General features: G+C 57.3%; 5 protein-coding genes across 5 annotated transcripts; 2 read left to right on the top strand and 3 right to left on the bottom strand.

Annotated features, from left to right (window-relative positions):
- Positions 1-506: 506 nt before the first annotated feature.
- F5144DRAFT_600368 (PapD-like protein) lies at positions 507-1,711 on the top strand (the record flags this gene model as incomplete). Its single annotated transcript, XM_066791071.1, has 7 exons — positions 507-546; positions 597-667; positions 723-745; positions 808-866; positions 924-1,039; positions 1,096-1,215; positions 1,280-1,711. The coding sequence occupies 7 exons, from the start codon at positions 507-509 to the stop codon at positions 1,709-1,711; spliced, it is 861 nt and encodes a 286-aa protein (XP_066647323.1).
- A 936-nt stretch (positions 1,712-2,647) lies between these two features.
- On the bottom strand, positions 2,648-4,273 carry F5144DRAFT_600367 (uncharacterized protein; the record flags this gene model as incomplete). The annotated part of the gene is made up of 2 exons (XM_066791070.1): positions 2,648-2,749; positions 2,819-4,273. 2 exons carry the CDS (start codon positions 4,271-4,273, stop codon positions 2,648-2,650), a joined length of 1,557 nt encoding a protein of 518 aa, XP_066647322.1.
- Positions 4,274-5,213: 940 nt separating this feature from the next.
- F5144DRAFT_643369 (putative mRNA splicing factor) lies at positions 5,214-10,357 on the top strand (the record flags this gene model as incomplete). The annotated part of the gene is made up of 13 exons (XM_066792814.1): positions 5,214-6,035; positions 6,075-6,413; positions 6,447-6,487; positions 6,518-6,558; positions 6,592-6,893; positions 6,924-6,958; positions 6,989-7,358; positions 7,389-7,760; positions 7,791-7,966; positions 8,404-8,503; positions 8,608-9,121; positions 9,236-10,083; positions 10,259-10,357. The coding sequence occupies 13 exons, from the start codon at positions 5,214-5,216 to the stop codon at positions 10,355-10,357; spliced, it is 4,059 nt and encodes a 1,352-aa protein (XP_066647321.1).
- Positions 10,358-11,112: 755 nt separating this feature from the next.
- F5144DRAFT_146895 (uncharacterized protein) lies at positions 11,113-12,748 on the bottom strand. The gene is made up of 3 exons (XM_066782437.1): positions 12,474-12,748; positions 11,556-12,405; positions 11,113-11,501 (listed from the first exon to the last, which is right to left on the bottom strand). The coding sequence occupies exons 1-3, from the start codon at positions 12,523-12,525 to the stop codon at positions 11,192-11,194; spliced, it is 1,212 nt and encodes a 403-aa protein (XP_066647320.1). The 5' UTR covers positions 12,526-12,748; the 3' UTR covers positions 11,113-11,191.
- Positions 12,749-15,831: 3,083 nt separating this feature from the next.
- F5144DRAFT_146621 (DNA glycosylase) lies at positions 15,832-17,335 on the bottom strand. Its single transcript, XM_066782435.1, has 2 exons — positions 17,213-17,335; positions 15,832-17,048 (listed from the first exon to the last, which is right to left on the bottom strand). The coding sequence occupies exon 2, from the start codon at positions 17,018-17,020 to the stop codon at positions 15,851-15,853; it is 1,170 nt and encodes a 389-aa protein (XP_066647319.1). The 5' UTR covers positions 17,021-17,048; positions 17,213-17,335; the 3' UTR covers positions 15,832-15,850.
- Positions 17,336-17,522: the final 187 nt, after the last annotated feature.

Genomic DNA, 17,522 nt, shown 5'->3' with positions numbered 1-17,522 from the left:
ACGGTGCCTCATCCTACGTACCTAGGTACCTTTACATACGTGCATACGAAATATTAGGCACTTAGGTAAGTGACTGGTAGGCAGCCAGCCAGACGTCATCACAATCGCCTACATCGGTGCTGTGTAAGTAATTCACACCCTCTCTAAATTAGTCATCCAGATTGAAGTGATTGTTCTGGGGCCAGCAGCGAAGCCAGCCCCACAACATGTGCTGGGGGACGACCAGCAGCACGGACCCCCTGGGTCTGGAAACCTCGCCAGCGCAGTGCCAGCTTTGCCGTTAACGTGCCCGGAATGTTGTAACACGCTTCCACGCTGCGACCAACTGTCCGATTCCATCCGCCACAATATCCCCCCGTTTGGCCTGCCCGAGCCTCTCCCAACACAAACGTCGCGCACGGCCACTACTTTAGCGCAAACCCTTAGCCTCTGTCCCTGCGTCAAATCTGCGCCGACAACATCAGCCGACACACCCTCGAGCCTTTCACAAAGCCGCGACCGCCGCCATGTCCGTCGAAATCGATCCCGTGGAACTTGGGTTCCGCAGTATGTTGTCTCGAGTCTCCACCGAGTCTGCCATTCTCTAACCAGCGCAGGGCCCTTCACTGTGGAGGTTTCGCAGGTCCTGAAAATTAAGAACCCCAACTCTTCGCCTGTCGCTTTCAAGGTAATTTGAACCCGACCCCCGGCATACTCCGGTTCTTGTTTTCTTACAAACCTAGGTCAAAACGACAGCTCCCAAGCAGTATGTGCACACCGGTCGCGAGATGGATGCCTGCCAGTGGCCGAGGTTAACTCGTCATCTAGGTACTGTGTTCGGCCAAACTCGGGCCGCATCGAGCCGGGGCATGAGGTCGAAGTATCCGGTTAGTCAAGATATAGCCCGTCTTTGCCTGCTGGGAGACTCGTACTGACCCTCGCAGTCCTCCTGCAGGCAATGAAGCAGGAGCCGCCGTCCGACGCCAAATGCCGTGACAAGTTCCTCGTTCAATCCGTCACGATCACTGCCGACAAGGAATTCACAAACGTGACACAGATTGTGGGTCCGAACCCCTTGATGCGCGAGACGGTGGACTAATCGGTTTGTGCGTGCAGTGGGATGGAGTAGAGAAGTCGGCCGTTCAAGAAAAGAAGATCCGGGTCGCCTGGCTTCCGCCACACGAAGGGGCTTCTCAGCCCGTCGCTACCCCTATTCGGCAGACGGCTACGAATGGGGTTTGTCCCTCTTTTCCTCTTTTCCGGCCCTCGGATTTCTAACAACAACTAACGCTTTGTGTAGTTCGACGCTACCCCTGACACCGCACCGCCGCCCGCCTATTCCTCCCCGCAGGACGACACCACTGTCCTCGAGGACACCACCGCGATTTCCTACCCCGAGCAGGACGAGCCCCCCCACGAGCCCGAGTCCACGCAAGCCACCCAGGCAACAGCCGTTGCGGGCAGCGTCCGATCCGCCGCGACCGAAACCTACGAGGAGCTCAAGGAGCGGCTAGCCAAGGCGGAAGCGACCGCCGCCTCCCTCAAGAACGAACTGGCCAGCGGGCTCCGGCAGCGCAAGCCAGGGAACAAGTCGGACGACAGCAGCAGCGCGGGGGCGCCGAAGCTCGCACAGGCCGAGAGGCAGTCGTCGCGGGGCACCGAGGGCGTCCCCGTCGGGATCGTGGCCTTCCTCTGCCTCGTGAGCTTTTTGCTGGGGTATCTCTTCTTCTAGGGAAAGCTGATGCCGGCGGCCGGGTAGGCCGGGCGGTCGTGGTGGAAGAGGAAGAGGAGGAGTACAGGCGCATTCGCTCATTTTTGACACCACGCAACACACACGGACACACATACGCACGCACGCACGCACAAGAGGAGACCGGACGGATGGTGGTTGTTGTTTCCTTTGTGGTTATGGATGGATGGATGGGTTAGATGTGGCTAATGCAGGCCGGTTGGCCGGACGTGCGAGCCGGGGCCGGGATGAAATCAATACCATGTAGGGAGGGCCAGAAGAAGAAGGTGATAGATGAGCCGAGAGTCGGGTGGAGAGGGGGGGGGATGTGGTTGTGACATCCCTGATTGTTTACTGGAAGAGATCATGTCTGCTTTTTCTTTTTCTGCTCGCCTCAACTCGGGCGCCCTTTTCTTTTGGTGTTTGTTGAATTAGCTGTGTTTGTTTTATTTGTACGTGGGAATAGGAATATCATGGTGTAGTTTAGTCACCCAATGGTTGGTAATTACCTAGTCTGCTAGCGGAATCATGGTGACGGTTGACTGGCGTGCGGCCTCACTTGAGCCACGTGTCTGGGGTGAGGTGGCCGTGAAGCGTCCTATCATTATGCGTATGTCGTTGCCTCATGAGAAAGTCTCGTCTTCGCCTTGCCAACCGAATTGTTAGCTCTATCCGAGGCCAGGTAGTCGGGTTTCGTCCAACCGTCCGTTTGGATTCGGCTGTTGTCCAACCGTATCGTGTGTGTGTGTGATGCCTGCGCAAAAAAGGCCCCTTTTGAGTATGACGAAGCACAACAGCAACAACCGCAGTAAATAAACCCAAATATTCGTGCATTTTATATTAGAAATGTCGGCCATACGCCATCACGCTAGAAACACCATCTATGTACTGTACTGCCCATGAATACAACAACCACCCAGCCACCCAGCCAGGGGCGTTCTACAACTTCGCCCGCCCCTCCTGCTTCTGCATCGTCTCGGCCACGATGCGTCGCTGGATCTTGCCCGTCGCCGTCTTGGGCATGACATCAGTAAAGTAAACCTGCGAAAGCACGTCAGTATCACACAAAACAACAAACTCAGGAAACCGATGATAGATAGATATGCTCACCTTCTTAGGCACCTTAAACTTGGCCAGCTTCTCTGCCACCCACGCCTTCAACTCCGCCTCCACCAGCTTCACCCCCGGCTTCAGCACCACCGCCACACCAATCTCCTGCCCGAACATCTCATCCGGGATCGCAAAGCTCACCGCCTCCGACACAGCCGGGTGGCGCGTCAGCACATTATCCAGTTCAATCGGCGAGATCTTCTCGCCGCCCTTGTTAATAAGCTCCTTGATGCGCCCCGTGATAACCAAGTAACCATCCGCGTCCTTGCGGCCCTGGTCGCCCGTGCGGAAGTAGCCCTCGGCGGTGTAGGACGTGCGGTTAGCCTCGGCGTTGTTGAGGTAGCCGCCCGTGACGTTCTCGCCGCGGATGCAGATCTCGCCCTCTGCGCCGGGGGCGACGGGCGCGCCGGCTGAGTCCAGGATGACGACCTCCACGCCTTGGCCGAGGCCGACGGTGCCGGGCTTGCGGGGGCCGACGGAGGGGAGCGGGTTGGAGGTCATTTGGTGGGCGGCTTCGGTCATGGCGTAGGCTTCGAGGACGGGGGCGTTGTAGGTCTTTTCGAGGGCGTGGAAGACGGTGGGGGAGAGCGGGGAGGAGCAGGAGCGGATGAAGCGGATGGTGGGGAGGGGGGAGGGGGTTGGGTTCTTGAGGAGGATCTGGTGGATGGTGGGGACCGCCGTGTACCAGTTCGCGCCGTGGGTGGTGTAGTCGCGCCAAAAGTCGGATGCGGAGAACTTGGTGGGCACGACCATGGATCCGCCCGAGAGGAGCGGCGCGAGGAGGCCGCAGAGGAGGCCGTGGACGTGGAAGAGGGGCATGACCAGCATGGTGCGGTCGGACGCGGTGAGCTGGTAGGTTTGCTGGATGTTGTGCATGGTGCGGGTGAGGTTGCGGTGGGAGAGGGGCACGACCTTGGGGCGGGAGGTGGTGCCGCTGGTGTGAAGGACCAGGGCGATGTCCTCGGGGTCCGGCTTCAGGATGGGCTGCTTGGACTTGCCCTTGAGCTGGCCGAGCTCCTTGACGTCGAGGGCGACCTCCTTCTTGGCGGCGTCCCAGTAGCACTCGGCGATGGCAGAGTTGAATTTCTGGGCGGCCTTCACGGCTGGGCTACCGTTTTGGTAGGCGCCCTTGGGAACGAGGACAATAGCCGACTTGACATCGTCAATGTAGAACTCGAACTCATCCTGCTTGTAGGCCGGGTTGAGAGGAGCGGCTATGGCGCGCTGCCATGATGCGGCGAGGAAAGATACGATGAATTCGTACGAGTTGACAGTTGCGATGGAGACGGGAGCTCCCTTGGCGATGCCAATGGCGGCTAGCTTCTGTTGGAACGAAGCTGTCTCAGAGATGAGGTCCTTATAGGTGACGGTCAAGGCTTGGCTCCCAGGTACGATCACGACCGTGGAGTCAGGTGTGCCCTTAATGGCTGTTTGTAGGGTGAGGCCGGTAGCCATGGTGTCTTGGGGAGATGGACGAGTCCAATGAGAGTCGAGGTGGTGTTTCACAATGCTTACCCAGAGTTCCAGATCCGGGCAATTGCAGTTCGATTGATTGCTTGAAAGGAGCGCGTAAAAGAAGGTAAATGTTTGTCTCACAAAAATAACAAATCAATTGTCATGTAAGTCTGATACAGTTACATATAAACTTCGCGACTCCGAGATCCGGGCGTGTGTCGGAGGTGGGCCGAGTGCCGTTGGCTTCATTGACGGGACTCGGATGACACAATCCGCGCTTGCACCTGAGACGAGTGGGTCTGACAGCCAGAAATACCACACTAACACCGATCAGGTTGCACTCAGCGCGCAGATCTTAAATTCATGGGGGCGAAGAAGGAGAATGGCAATAATGGGAAAACGAAGGTTGTCATAGGTGAGCTAGAACCAGTAAAAGAGGAGAAACGAGGAGTTATACGTTGGCGGTGAAGTTGACTCGAGGCTTGATTTCGAATGGATCTCCATCTCATTACACAGTAGTTAGGTCGTCCCTAAGTTGTACCTTCGTGTCTTTAATTAAACCTTCCATCTTTGAGCACTCGCTAGGCAGGGTCGTTCCCTGGATTAAATTGTTCAAATACATATCCTCAATAAACCCCGGGGTATGAGTGTTCATGTAATAGACAAATTGCCAGATGCTACTAACTATACAATAACAGGGTGAGGAAGCAAGTCGGCGTTCGTTGAACTGTCTTCCAAGCTTTAATGACCTAACGTTATTCGAGGTGGAGTTTGGAGTTTGGTGGGGCCTACGTCTGCAGAGCCAAGCACTGACGATAAGATAAGAATTTGGGACCTTGCTGCTTGCTGCAGCGACAGGATGCGGTTGCCGTCGTCATTTGAGCCGCCCAAGTCAACCTACACCCACCAAACTGCCGAGTTGCGTCCATACTCTGCCGCCATGTCGTCAAAACGCTATGCCTTTGTCCCGATGGACGATGAACCTGCGCCTTCCTCCAGAGACGACAGAAGGGAGAGAAAAGATAGGAAGGACCGCAAACGCGACAGGTCAAGGTCTCGCGATCGGTCGCCACGACGACACAAGAGTCGGAGACACGATGGCGACGCATCGCCCCGACGCCGTTCCCGGTCACCGCGCAATGACAGAGATGGCCCCTCGAAGACACGTCAGAGCGAATTAAAACGTGACGACTCCAAGATGTCCGACTTGCGGCTCAAGTCGCGCCAGCAGTACCTCGCAAAGAGGGAGACCGAGAGGCTCGCCTTGTTGCGAAAACAAGTGGCAGAGGAAACTGCTGAGTTGAGGTCAGGGGTCCGTCTGTCCGAGCGGGAGAAGGCCGAGTTCGCAAAGAACCGCGAGATTCTACGCTTAGCCGAGGAGCGCTCCCATATCGACGACTACCAGGATGGCTACCGGTTGCCGGACCAGTACGGTGCCGACAGCAAGAAGAAGGAGGACACGCTCTACAAGCGCCACGTTGAGAAGGATATGTACGGCAACGAGAAACACGTCACCGAGTACGAGGAGTGGGAACGCGAACAGACGGTCAAGGCGAAGGCACAGATACAATCCCGTGAGCGCGAGGACGAAGGAGAGTACGACTTCTTGCTGGACGAGGACGCCATCACCTTTGTTCGAGATGCAGCCAAGTATGCTCAGCCGAGTGATGGGTTGACGCAGGAACAGAGGGCTTTGAAGGACAAGATCGACGCCGCGGAGAAGGCGCATAAGACGATACAGGAGGTTCGGAAGAGTCTACCGGTCTATGCGTACCGTGACGCATTTCTAGACGCCATTAAGGAATACCAGGTCCTTATTCTGGTCGGCGAGACAGGTTCGGGCAAGACGACGCAAATACCACAGTATCTACACGAGTCTGGTTTCACCAAGGACGGCATGAAGGTTGCTTGCACACAGCCCCGTCGAGTCGCCGCCATGAGTGTCGCTGCTCGTGTGGCCGACGAGGTGGGCGTGAAGGTTGGGCATGAAGTCGGCTACTCGATCCGGTTCGAGGACTGCACCAGCGACAAGACTGTCCTCAAGTACATGACGGACGGTATGCTCCTCAGGGAAATGGTCACATCGCCGACGCTCGAGGGCTACTCGGCCATCATGATCGACGAAGCGCACGAGAGAACGGTGCACACCGATATTTTGCTGGCACTGATCAAGGATCTCACACGCGCCAGGCCAGAGCTGAAGCTGATTATTTCGTCCGCGACACTCAACGCCGAGAAGTTCAGTGCATACTTTGACGACGCGCCCATCTTCAATGTCCCCGGTCGTGTACATCCGGTGGAAACCTACTACACATCAGCGCCCGAGAGTAACTACCTAGAAGCGAGTCTGGTCACCGTGTTCCAGATCCACGCAACACAACCCGAGGGCGGAATCCTCGTCTTTTTGACCGGCCAAGAAGAGATTGACCGAGCATGCGAGCGGGTGGAGGATATCAAACGAAAACTTGGGAGTCGAGTACCCGAGATCATAGCTCTGCCTATCTACGCAAACATGCCTTCGGAAATGCAAGCCAAGATCTTTGAGCCGACACCACCAAAAGCGAGAAAGGTTGTCTTCTCAACCAACATTGCCGAGACATCACTGACAATCGACGGCATCGTCTATGTCATCGACTGCGGCTACGCCAAGGAGAACACATTCAGCCCAGTTGGCACAACAGGCCAGTCAACGTTGGCCGTAGTCCCCTGCTCCAGGGCGGCGGCGAACCAGCGGATGGGTCGAGCCGGCCGCGTCCGGCCCGGCAAATGCTTCCGTCTCTACACCAAATTTGCCTACCTCTCCGAGATGGACGAGTCCCCGACACCCGAAATCCAAAGAACTTCTCTCTCTGGCGTGGTCCTCCAGCTTAAAGCCCTCGGCATAGACGACCTCCTGGGGTTTGACTTCCTCGACCCGCCGCCCACTGAGCTCCTTATCAAATCTCTCAACATGCTCTACGCCCTCGGCGCCCTCAACAGCGCCGGCGCCCTTACTCGCGTCGGCCGACAGATGGGCGAGTTCCCCGCGGAGCCCATGCTCGCGAAAGCCCTCATCGCCGCCACCCAGGAGGAGTGCGTGCAAGAAGTGCTAACCGTTGTCTCGATGCTCGGCGAGGTAGCCACCCTCTTCTTCCGGCCCAAGGACAAGAAGGTGCACGCCGACAGCGCGCGGGCGCGGTTCACGGTCAAGGACGGCGGCGACCACCTGACGCTGCTCAACGTCTACAACCAGTGGGTCGAGGCCGACTACTCGCCCATCTGGGCCAAGGAGAACTTCCTCACGCAGCGCTCGCTGACGCGCGCCCGCGACGTGCGCGACCAGCTCGAAAAGCTGTGCGACCGCGTCCTCGAGGGCGCCACTTCCACGTGCGGCGGCGTCCAGAACCCGCAGCCCGTGCTGCGCGCGCTGACCTCGGCGTTTTTCCTGAATGCCGCGCGGCTGAACCGCGGCGGTGATGGATACCGCACGCTCAAGAATAATATGACGGTGTATGTGCACCCGAGCAGCGTGGTCAAGTCGATTGACCCCCCGCCCAAGGTGATTATCTACCACGAGCTGGTCGTCACGTCGAGGGAGTATGTCAGATCGGTCATCCCGGTCGAGGCCAAGTGGTTGACCGAGTTTGGAGGGCATTACTATGACAAGAAGGATGTGGATGTGTTGGAGGCGAAGAAGCTGCCCAAAGAGAGGAAGTACTAGGGGTGGAGGGGGTGGTTGTGAGTTGATGTGTGGAAGGGCATGGGGACTCGGGGGTGGGTGGCATCTAAGCAGGGAATTGGAGTTTTGAATGCATTTATGATGGCTACTTAGCAGGAGCCCAGGAGCGAGCTCATCTCACAAATATATATATTTCTTGCCAGTAGAATCTAGAGAAGGGTCTCCCTCCCGTTTTCGAGACAATTACATACCTCCCTTGCCTTACCATGCACTGCTGCGGGCCCCACCAATGGGTCGGTAATGGAGTTGAGGTCCCACTTAAATACAGTGCATTAGAACCTTGAAGGTTGCTTGCTTCCCTCGCCTTGTGCACAAGGCTGAGCTTAGCCTTGCATCTTCAACAACGACAACAAGGCCGTTTGTTCCGGCCCTAATACGCCATTTCTACGTCAAAATAACGAAACTGTCACAGTATGGCAGCGCCTCCCCCACAGCCGCCCAGCCGCGGCGGCATGTCGCTGTACGCAAACCTGCTCGACACCGACGGCTCAGCTTCCATCGCCCGCGACCCGGTGCTCTTCAAGAACGAGCAGGGCCATGCGCCGGCCAAGAAGGCCATTGACCCAGGTATGTTCTGGGAGACACTACCACTTTTTCGAGGGATATGAGTACCCAGCTAACGACGCCCGCAGCCCTCCGTTTCCAACCCATCCGCCGCCCACAAATCAACAAACCCTCCGCCAAACCCAAACCCGCCTTCCCCAAAGCCCCTCCCGGCATCCCCTCCAGCACCACAGCAGCGACAACAACAACGACACTCCCAACAGCACACCCCACCGGCCCCACCTCCACCCCCGCCCCCAACCGCAGCACCCTCGCCGACTGGGCCGCCACCGAAGACGACGAGTACGAGTACGGGTACCAAGGCGGGGGGCCCGCGGGCGGCGACAAGCGGCAGCGGGGCGGGCGGCGCAAGAAGAAGAACCGCAACAACAACAATAAGGAGGGCGGCGCGCCGCGCGAGACTGACTGGGATGAGCTGTACGATCCGGCGCGGCCGACGAATGTGGAGGAGTATTTGAGGAGTGGGGAGAGGGTGAGGGAGGTCAGGGAGTGGAGGGGGGTGTTGTGGGCGCATCGGAGGGGGAGGGGGGGAAATGGTGAGGGGAGTGGGAGTGATGGGGAGGGGAGTAAAGAGGAGGGGGGTCGGAGGGGCGGGTTGGGGAGTAAGTTTGTTCTGTTTTGCGGTGCTCTGCTTTGTGTGTGTGTGTGTGGTTGGGGGATGGGTGCTAACGGAATTACAGACCAGTTTGCGCCTCCCACGTCGTTTACCTTTGCGCCGCCGCCGATGTCACCGCCCCGCGTGGCGGACGATGCCACCGGCGACGATGCGTACGCCAGGCGGTTAGCATTATCAGGCATGGCACCCCCACCACCACCACCTCCAGAAACCGCATCATCAGCACCCCCACCACCACCACCCCCAGCAGACGCAGATCCCGCCACCATCTCCCGCGCCCCAGTCCGCTACTCCCAACCGCCCAACCCAACCACCACAGACACAGACACCGCCATGGACATCGACGCCGCCGACACCGACTACGACCCCGAAGTCGACTACACCTCCATCCCCCTCCCCCCCAGCACCACCCAACCCTTACCCGAAACCCAACAACAACCCGAAGAAGAACGCACAACCCGCCCCGGCCAACAGGGCTTCGCCCAGCGCCTCATGGCCAAATACGGCTGGACCAAAGGCAGCGGGCTGGGCGCGGCCCAGACCGGCATCACCACGGCGCTGCGCGTGCAGGTCGAGAAGCGCAAGCGCAGGTCGGATGCCGAGGGCGGCGGGTTCGTGGGACCGGCGGGGGGGAGGGGAAGGATTATTGCGCCGAAGTCGAAGGGGATGGGTGGTGGTGGTGGCGAAGAGGGGAAAGGGGAGGAGGGGGGCGTGGGCAAGATGTCGGTTGTGGTGGTGCTGGATCGCATGTTGGATGGTATGGCGGACGTGGAGGGGGAGGTGGAGGCTGGGTTGGGGCAGGAGATTGGCGAGGAGTGTGGGGAGCGGTATGGGCGGGTGGAGAGGATTGTGGTGGATGTCGAGGGGGCGAGGGTGTTTATACGGTTTGTGGAGGGCGTTTCGGCGCTGAGGGTGAGTTTTCTTGTTTTCTTTCGTGGTCTTTCGTCGTCGTCTTTCGGCCTTGGCTGCCGCCCTTCAACCCCACCCCCCACTGCCTTTCCCTCTTTCTTTTTTTCGACCGGCTGGTTGTTGACCATACCAAACTCCCTGACCAACTGACCGACCGACTAACGTGGTTGTGGTGTAGGCTGTCAACGCGCTCCAGGGCAGGATATTCAACGGGAATGCGATTGCGGCAAGGTTTTACGACGAGGAAAAGTTCGAGGAGGGGGTGTACGATGGATAGGGGTATTGCGAGAGCGCCTACTAGAGAATGAAGCTACGCATAGTTAATGGGCCCTGAACTGGTACATCATCCTGGCTGGGTAGCACGGGCATCAAGTCGAGAACGGAGCGTCTGTTTCATTACTACCTACCACAGAATTCAGTGGCAAGAGACACCCGAATCACCAGCACCGAGAGGGGAACAAAACTAAACGTATGAGCAACTTCGTGTATCATATAGCTCGCGTATACTACGTCCATAAGAATTCCAAGACCTAAGGCCGTTGATACCCATGACTGATCAGGATGAAGTTTAACACCAAGGACGGCCACCCCGTTATTACAAGGTACTAAAAAAACTTCATACAAAGCGAATCGACTACAAAGCACAAACTCATCGACTGATTACCGTCCGGCGACTGAACCGGCCCTCCACATCCCAAAATCGTGCTGTCCAAGCTCAACCTGGCCAACGACCACTACCTTGCGAAACTCCAACCTCCATTCAGCGCCATGACTTATTGATGACTCGGCCCACCCACGCCAACATCTTTTCCCTGCCCATCCAAACACCGACGCGAGGGAGAAGCCACATCACAGAAAATTGGGCGGAGAGGAAGCCAAATCAACAAATCCAGCGTCTCTATCGAGATATTAAGTCTAGCGGTGCGGTATGTAGTGTTGCGCGGCGCGCGTGACGGGGTATGCGGAGAGCCCAAAAGAAGCGGGAGCAAAACAAAACTCGACAGTTCATTCAAAGGAAAGACAGGGGGCCGTGGTTTGGTGTCCGCAGCAGAGAACTCGCATTGCCCGACCAAGTAAACTCCAGGTTCCCAAATTGACAAGGTATCCATCATTAGAGAGCCGAGGCGAGGCCAGCGACGGCGACGAGACCGAAGAGGGCAGCGTTGAAGACAAGGCCCGAGGCGCCGTTCTCATCGCTACCATCGGTGCCGTCGACGTTGCCGGAGTTCGAGGTCGAGCCGTCGGTATCCTCGTTGGCGTTCTCGTTGTCGGCCGTGCAGCTGAAGACACCCTCGATAGTGCCATCACCGCCCTGGCTGCGGGGAGCCTTCTCCCCCAGCTTGTCGCACGACTTCCTGATGTTGGCAGTGCTAGAAACATCGAAGGCACCCTTGACGTTATCAAGCGCCGGAAAGTCGACGCTATTGGTTCGGCATTAGTCTTGCAGCTTGTAATATTTCACACGGGTATCTTACGTGGTGAAGTTGCCACGGAGCTTGACAGCGCCGCTGATCTTCTTCAGCTTGGGGAAGAAAGTGACTTCGTCCAGCCCAGTGTTGTTGGCGATGAGCAGACCGCCGGCAATATCGGTCAACTTGGGGAAGGTCATGTTCTTGAGGAAGCCGTTGCCAACGAAGGAGATGTCGCCCTTCTCGGTGTGGGTCAGATTAGGGGCGCTGAAGGTCTCAAATCGGTTGGAGTCAAAGAGAGCGGAGCCGTTGACGACCTGGAGAGCGGGGACGGAGAACTTGGTCACGTTGGAAATCTCCATGTCGTTGATCCATTTAAGCTTGGATAGGTCGACTTCGAGCTCAAGACCATTGGCCTGGATGATGAGCTTGGTGCCGAGCTCAGTCAAGTCGGAGGTGTACTTCGAGAGGCGGCGGTTGTTGTCGAGCGTCAATGTCTTGACGCTAGAGAGCGCAAAGGCGTCCAGGTTGTTCATAAAGGTATCGCTGACCTTGACGTTGTCGGCCTTGTTCAGGGGTCCCAGGGTGACGCTGTCCAGACGCGTGACCGAACCCCAATCAATCGATTGGGCCTCCGTGAGCTTGGGGAACTGGAGCGAGGTGAGGAAGGTGACGTTCTTGAGCTGGAACGTGCCGCCGACTTTCTGCAGGCTGGAGCTTGAGAAGGTCTCCAGCATGCCGTTGTCCGCAACAACAAGATCGCCAGTGATCTCCTTCGGGCCCGACAGATCAACCGTCGCGCCGCCCTGGGAGCCGAGCACGACAGTGCCCTTAACAGTACCGCAGCCGGCGAGCTTGGTGGCCTCGGCCTGGCCGTTGATGGTGGTCGTAGACACGGTGCAGGTCGCGGATTGGGCTAGATTGTCGAGTCAGCGCGTCAACCGACTGCTAAGGAGGGTGCAATCCTATGCCATGGGGTCTCACCTGCGGCCGAGCCGATTGCCACGAGGGCAGGAAGAAGTTGCTTGACAAACATTTTGGTCAAGTCTGTTGCTGCTCGCGGTTAGAATATGATCGTAAAGGCCGCAATGCAGACAGTCCTGTTTTGGGGCTGGAAATGGTGATGCTGGTGAAGTGATATGACGGGGGTACGAGAATGAACAATATGGAAGAGGTTGTTGGGAGGTCGGTTCACGCCTTGGTTGCCGCCAGCGAGGCAGACGCGTTCAGAGCCGTGAGGCAGACAGTGCGACTGACTTGGCTTGTCCCGGAACTCCGTGTTAGAGAGAATCCGGGGAACCTCTCTCTGCCTTCCGTCTGCCGTCAAGTACGTGCTGGACCCGGCCGGCGACTCCAAAGCGGGTATCAAGAAGGCAGGATGGGCCCGGTTGCGATGAGACTCGACTCGTGAGAGTTTGGAAGTTGAAACTCGGGGTTCGTGTGCAGTGGAGAGTTTCAGGGAAGGAGGGAAGCGCAAATAACAATGTCCTGTTTTTTTGTTCTCTTGCCTCCAAACTGCCAATGCAGCTTCGAGTTCGAATGCCAACGCACCTCTTCTTCAATGGAATGGTTTGTGTCGTCGGAATTCCTCGCGGTCGGGGGATTCGAAGCGGGTGAACCGGAAAAGGCGAGTTTTGGAGAAATGGTAAAATGGGGATAAACGGGTGAGTGGTCGTGGCTGGACCTCTTCTTCCACGAGAGTAACGAGTGTAGTGAAGCAAAAAGCTAACGAGGGGAGAGAAAAGGTGATGTAGAACAGGAAGGAGAGAGGCGTGAATTCAGAGGAACCGTCTCGACCAAAGGGGCAGAAAATACAGAAACCTGCCAGGAAGGGGGAATTGGAGCTAAATTATTGTTGGTGGGTCCGCCTTGATCCGGGCACACCCCCCTGCAGGTTGGCAGTTGCAGTTACAGGTTGCGCGCTCCGAGGCGCCACCCCGGTGCCTCCCTCAATCGCTTGTCTCAGCTTTTCAGGGGCTGCCAAATCGAATCCATTTCCGCAAGTTCTGCAGTGTGGGTTCTGGTTCTCGAGCCGCCCTCTGTGTACAAGTATTTCCGCGTTGGCTGCCGCCATATGAAACGGCCTCTAGTTATGTTTCGTTCTCTGTTTTTTTTTTTTTTACACTACGAAGTACGAATACACGACATTCTTTCATCGAACAACTGAACGCGCGGTAGCAACGCCCCATGCGATCGGAGCTTGGCGAGATGAGGGTGTGGTCCTAGTGGCTGCTCACTGGCAGAAGCGTATCACCGTTGCGGGTCGAATTCCTTGAATGGACAAGGTTCCCCTGACAGCTCGTTCCAACTTCCCAGCTCGGCCGAGCCCATGCTTGTCCTCGAGCTGCCCTCTGTTTCGGCGGCAGGCGACCGAGCCGACGTCGATGGCGTTTCTTGGCTGATCTTTGCTGGGGTCGAGATTGCTCTTTTCCTCGGTTCGGTCCTTGAGTCCGGGCTCTCCAAGCTTCTGAACTCCACCACGGTCACGCATGCTGCATGCATGAGTCGCCTCGATTTTGAAAATTCCCACCGGCGCTGTGCCCAATCCTTGGTGTTGTTGGTTGCGCTTTTGTGTCTGGGCCGTTGTTTATTACCTCCCGCGAGGCGCAGTGCTTCGTGATGCAACAATCTGCAGGTGGAGGGAGCTCTTGCAGTAGCCTGCAGGAAGGAAATCCCGATTTGTTGATCCGTTCCCGGCACAACAGCTTCATGTGCTTGCCTTGCTTGCCTTGGTTTTCGTGGATGACGTCCGCCCAGTGCAGCGGACGAAACAAAACACGGAATAGCCAAGCAGGAGTTGAGTCTCTTCGTCCTCATTGTTTCGCCTTCGAGTTTCCAGCCACACACAACCCGCAAACATGGCACCGGACTGGCAAGACTGGCAGACTGGCAACAAGCACAAAGACTGCGCGACCCAGATGCGTCTTTCATCACCCCATGATTGGCTAATCAACACGAAGCGAAGTGCAAAGTTGCACCCCACCTTGGTTGAAGCCGATCTCCATGGCATTCAATTCGCCTCCTGACTTCAATCGCCCAATCGAACCTGGATGATTTGCACAATTGAGACGCCATCTCCTGCCAATCTCGTCCTGTTTTCTCCCCGCAAATTCTCGAGGTCTGGCCGCTGCCAAAGACTGCCGTCCGATCACAAGCTGCGGCTAGTGAGCCTGCTGATTCATGACGTAGCATAATGATGCGTCGTTCATTATGGAGGACCATACGGACAAGATCGTATTCGACATCCACATAATTTTGACCAGGCAACCGGAGTCAGCTCACCTGACAACGTCGTCATGAAGGAGCTCCGAGCCCAATGCGTCGTCATTGATCCGAGCTACCTACATTAGTTATACTCCCATCCTAGTGCCATGTCCTGGCGTCTCCGTGTTGCTATGTGTATGGTTTGTGCACGAATTACATACATGTTCCGGTGCGACAACTCCGAGCGGCCTCCATCATGATTGCGTCAGCTTGGGCTTGCCCTCAGTTACCCAACCGTGGATGTGTTGTTGTTCACGTGTAATTTTGACCTGAGGGCAATACGGAACTGTTCCGCCGTAGATGACCAACGGCGGCAGGGCAACACCATAGTTACTCTCCAGGTGCTAGCCATTAAGTAATCACTAACTCGTAGCGCCCTTAGCAGCGTTTGGGCGGCGACTGAGCATCATCGTCTTCCAGCTGGCCACACCTTGACAACACACTGTCCTGTGCCACCACCAACACGCCGTTCTCCCGTGTAAGGTGCTACCAACCTAGAAATGGTGGCGAGCTGCAGCGGTGCTCAACATACGCGGGCGGTCCGTCGGGAGGCCGCCGTCCTATCAAGCCGACCGACCAGCTCCTGGCAACGACCTCGCCTGACCAACCACCGATGAGTTGCGTGGCCGCCAGAGGACCTGCATAGTTAGTGAGTGGTTAGTTAAATATCGCGAGGTATCGATCATCACTCCCTGAAACATAGCGCGACGCGCACCAGGAATTCAAACTGGGAAAAGTCCTTGCCTGGCCAACAAATCCCCTTGGGAGATCGACAGGGAATGCCGGCAGCGGCAAGCACGATGCATTGACGGAAGCTTGTTTTCTGGTGCCACCACTCTGCTCCCACCCCGACACGGCGTTTGTTCTGTGAAGAAACATGCAGAGGTCTCACAGACAAAGCCTGAGAAGCTGAGCGGTATGACAAAAACTCGCTGGGAACGTCCCACGAGGGGGGGCTTCCAGAGGGCCATCGCTTGCCCCCAAATCCCAAACGGATACACGAACCACACCCACGGGACACCCCCCACACATCCCACCGCCGTCACCCCACTAACCATCACCCTCCCACCCACTCACCCTCCCACCCTCTCACCCACTCACTCCATCGTACTCACATCCGTCTCCTCCACCCGCCACATATACCACATAAACAAACTCCGATACGGCCTAAACCTCTCCGCCACCTCCACCATCTCCCGCTCCCCCATATACTTCCACTTCCCACCCCCCTTCGCCTTCAATTTCGCCACATCCCTCCCCACAAACGCCGCCATCCCCCTCTGCACGCCCAAATCCCCCGTCGAGAACACGTCCAGGCGCTTCAGCGCGAAGCACGCAAACATCTCGGCCGACCACTTGCCTAGCCCCCGCACTGCCGTCAGTCGCGCCAAAACTTCCTCGTAGGGTGCGTCCGCGAGGAGTTGCGCGGTCAGCGTGCCGGCGGTGAATTCGGTGGCCAGGCCGTGGATGTATTCGGCTTTGCGCTGGGAGAGGCCGGCGGTGCGGAGGGTTTCGAGGGCGGTGGAGGAGACGGCGGCGGGGCGGGGGAAGGTGGGCGGTGGGGTGGGGGTGGTGGTGTTGTTCGAGGTGTCGTCGTCTGTGGGAGCTGGTTCGGTGGGGTTGAAGAGGGCGATGAAACGGTTTTTGATGGTTTTGGCGGCCGCGCCGCTGACTTGTTGCGAGATGATGCTGCTGCAGAGGGCCTCGAAGGGGTCGATCTGCTCGGTCAGGCCCTCGGGCGAGAAGATGCGGCAGTGGTGGGCGTCGATGAGCGGCTTCATGCGCGCGTCGACCTTGATGAGGTGCGCGCAGGCTTCTTCGAGGATGCTGGTTGTTGTCGTCGTAGTAGTTGTTGTGGTCGCTGTTGCTAGACTTGTAGATTTGGTGCCGGCGCTGAGCTTGGAGGGTATAGGCTCGACCGCGGTCGGCGCGATGATGCGTGATGTTTTGGGAGACCGAAGGACCGCATTGGTACGGTTCGGGTCTGCTAGACGGGAGACCGCGGCGGGCCGGGGCTTTTGTGTGTGCGCACCCTCCGCGATGAGCTTAACTTCGGCAGGTGTGGGCGTTTCGGGTACGCCGTTGAGCTTTTTGGTTCGCTTCTTTCGTGGAGTTGACGGCGCCTCTTCGGTCTCTTCGGCCTTTGGGGCTTGCGTGACCGCTTTTCGTTTCCTAGATGCCACTGGAGGTGCTGGTGGGGGTGCCGACTCAGCGATCGTAGCAGTGGTGACCAGAGAAGCCAGCCGCGCTGACCTCCGTGCTGCCATGTTTTGGGTCTATGTTCTAAAGGCACGGCTGTGGGACAGATTTCGAAGTGTGAGAACCAGGGGCTTCTCGATCTCTCAACCAAAAATAAATGGCGAGGGAATGGAAAGTGCAAGATCTTGAGACGGGTTAGGAACCTAAGACTTCTTGGTTTGGAGATGAGAGCCAAAAACGAACGTCCGAGGGAGTAATACCGGGGTTACGAGGCAAGTCCGAACATATCCAGCGATGGTAATACTTAGTTCGTTGAAGTGAAGATGCGAGTGTCGGGCGTGTGGGTGCCCCGCGATGCTTTTGTTTACACTTTCGTCGCAACGAGCCGGGTAGAAGACCCTTTCTATCTTACCTAATCTTCGGAGAGTTCTATCCTTCTCTCGCTGCCGTGAGACGCGCGCCCTTCGAGATGTCATCACGCTCCCCGCGCCTGCTCACGTGGGTACCCTGAGCCGCCGAAACTCAATTGGGGTTATGCGCTGCGTCTTCCGGATCCGGGACGGGAGCCCC

This window comes from Chaetomium tenue (assembly GCF_020726465.1).
Source record: "Chaetomium tenue strain MPI-SDFR-AT-0079 chromosome Unknown F5144scaffold_2, whole genome shotgun sequence".
Classification (NCBI taxonomy): domain Eukaryota; kingdom Fungi; phylum Ascomycota; class Sordariomycetes; order Sordariales; family Chaetomiaceae; genus Chaetomium; species Chaetomium tenue.
This window is presented reverse-complemented; position numbering and strand designations above follow the sequence as displayed.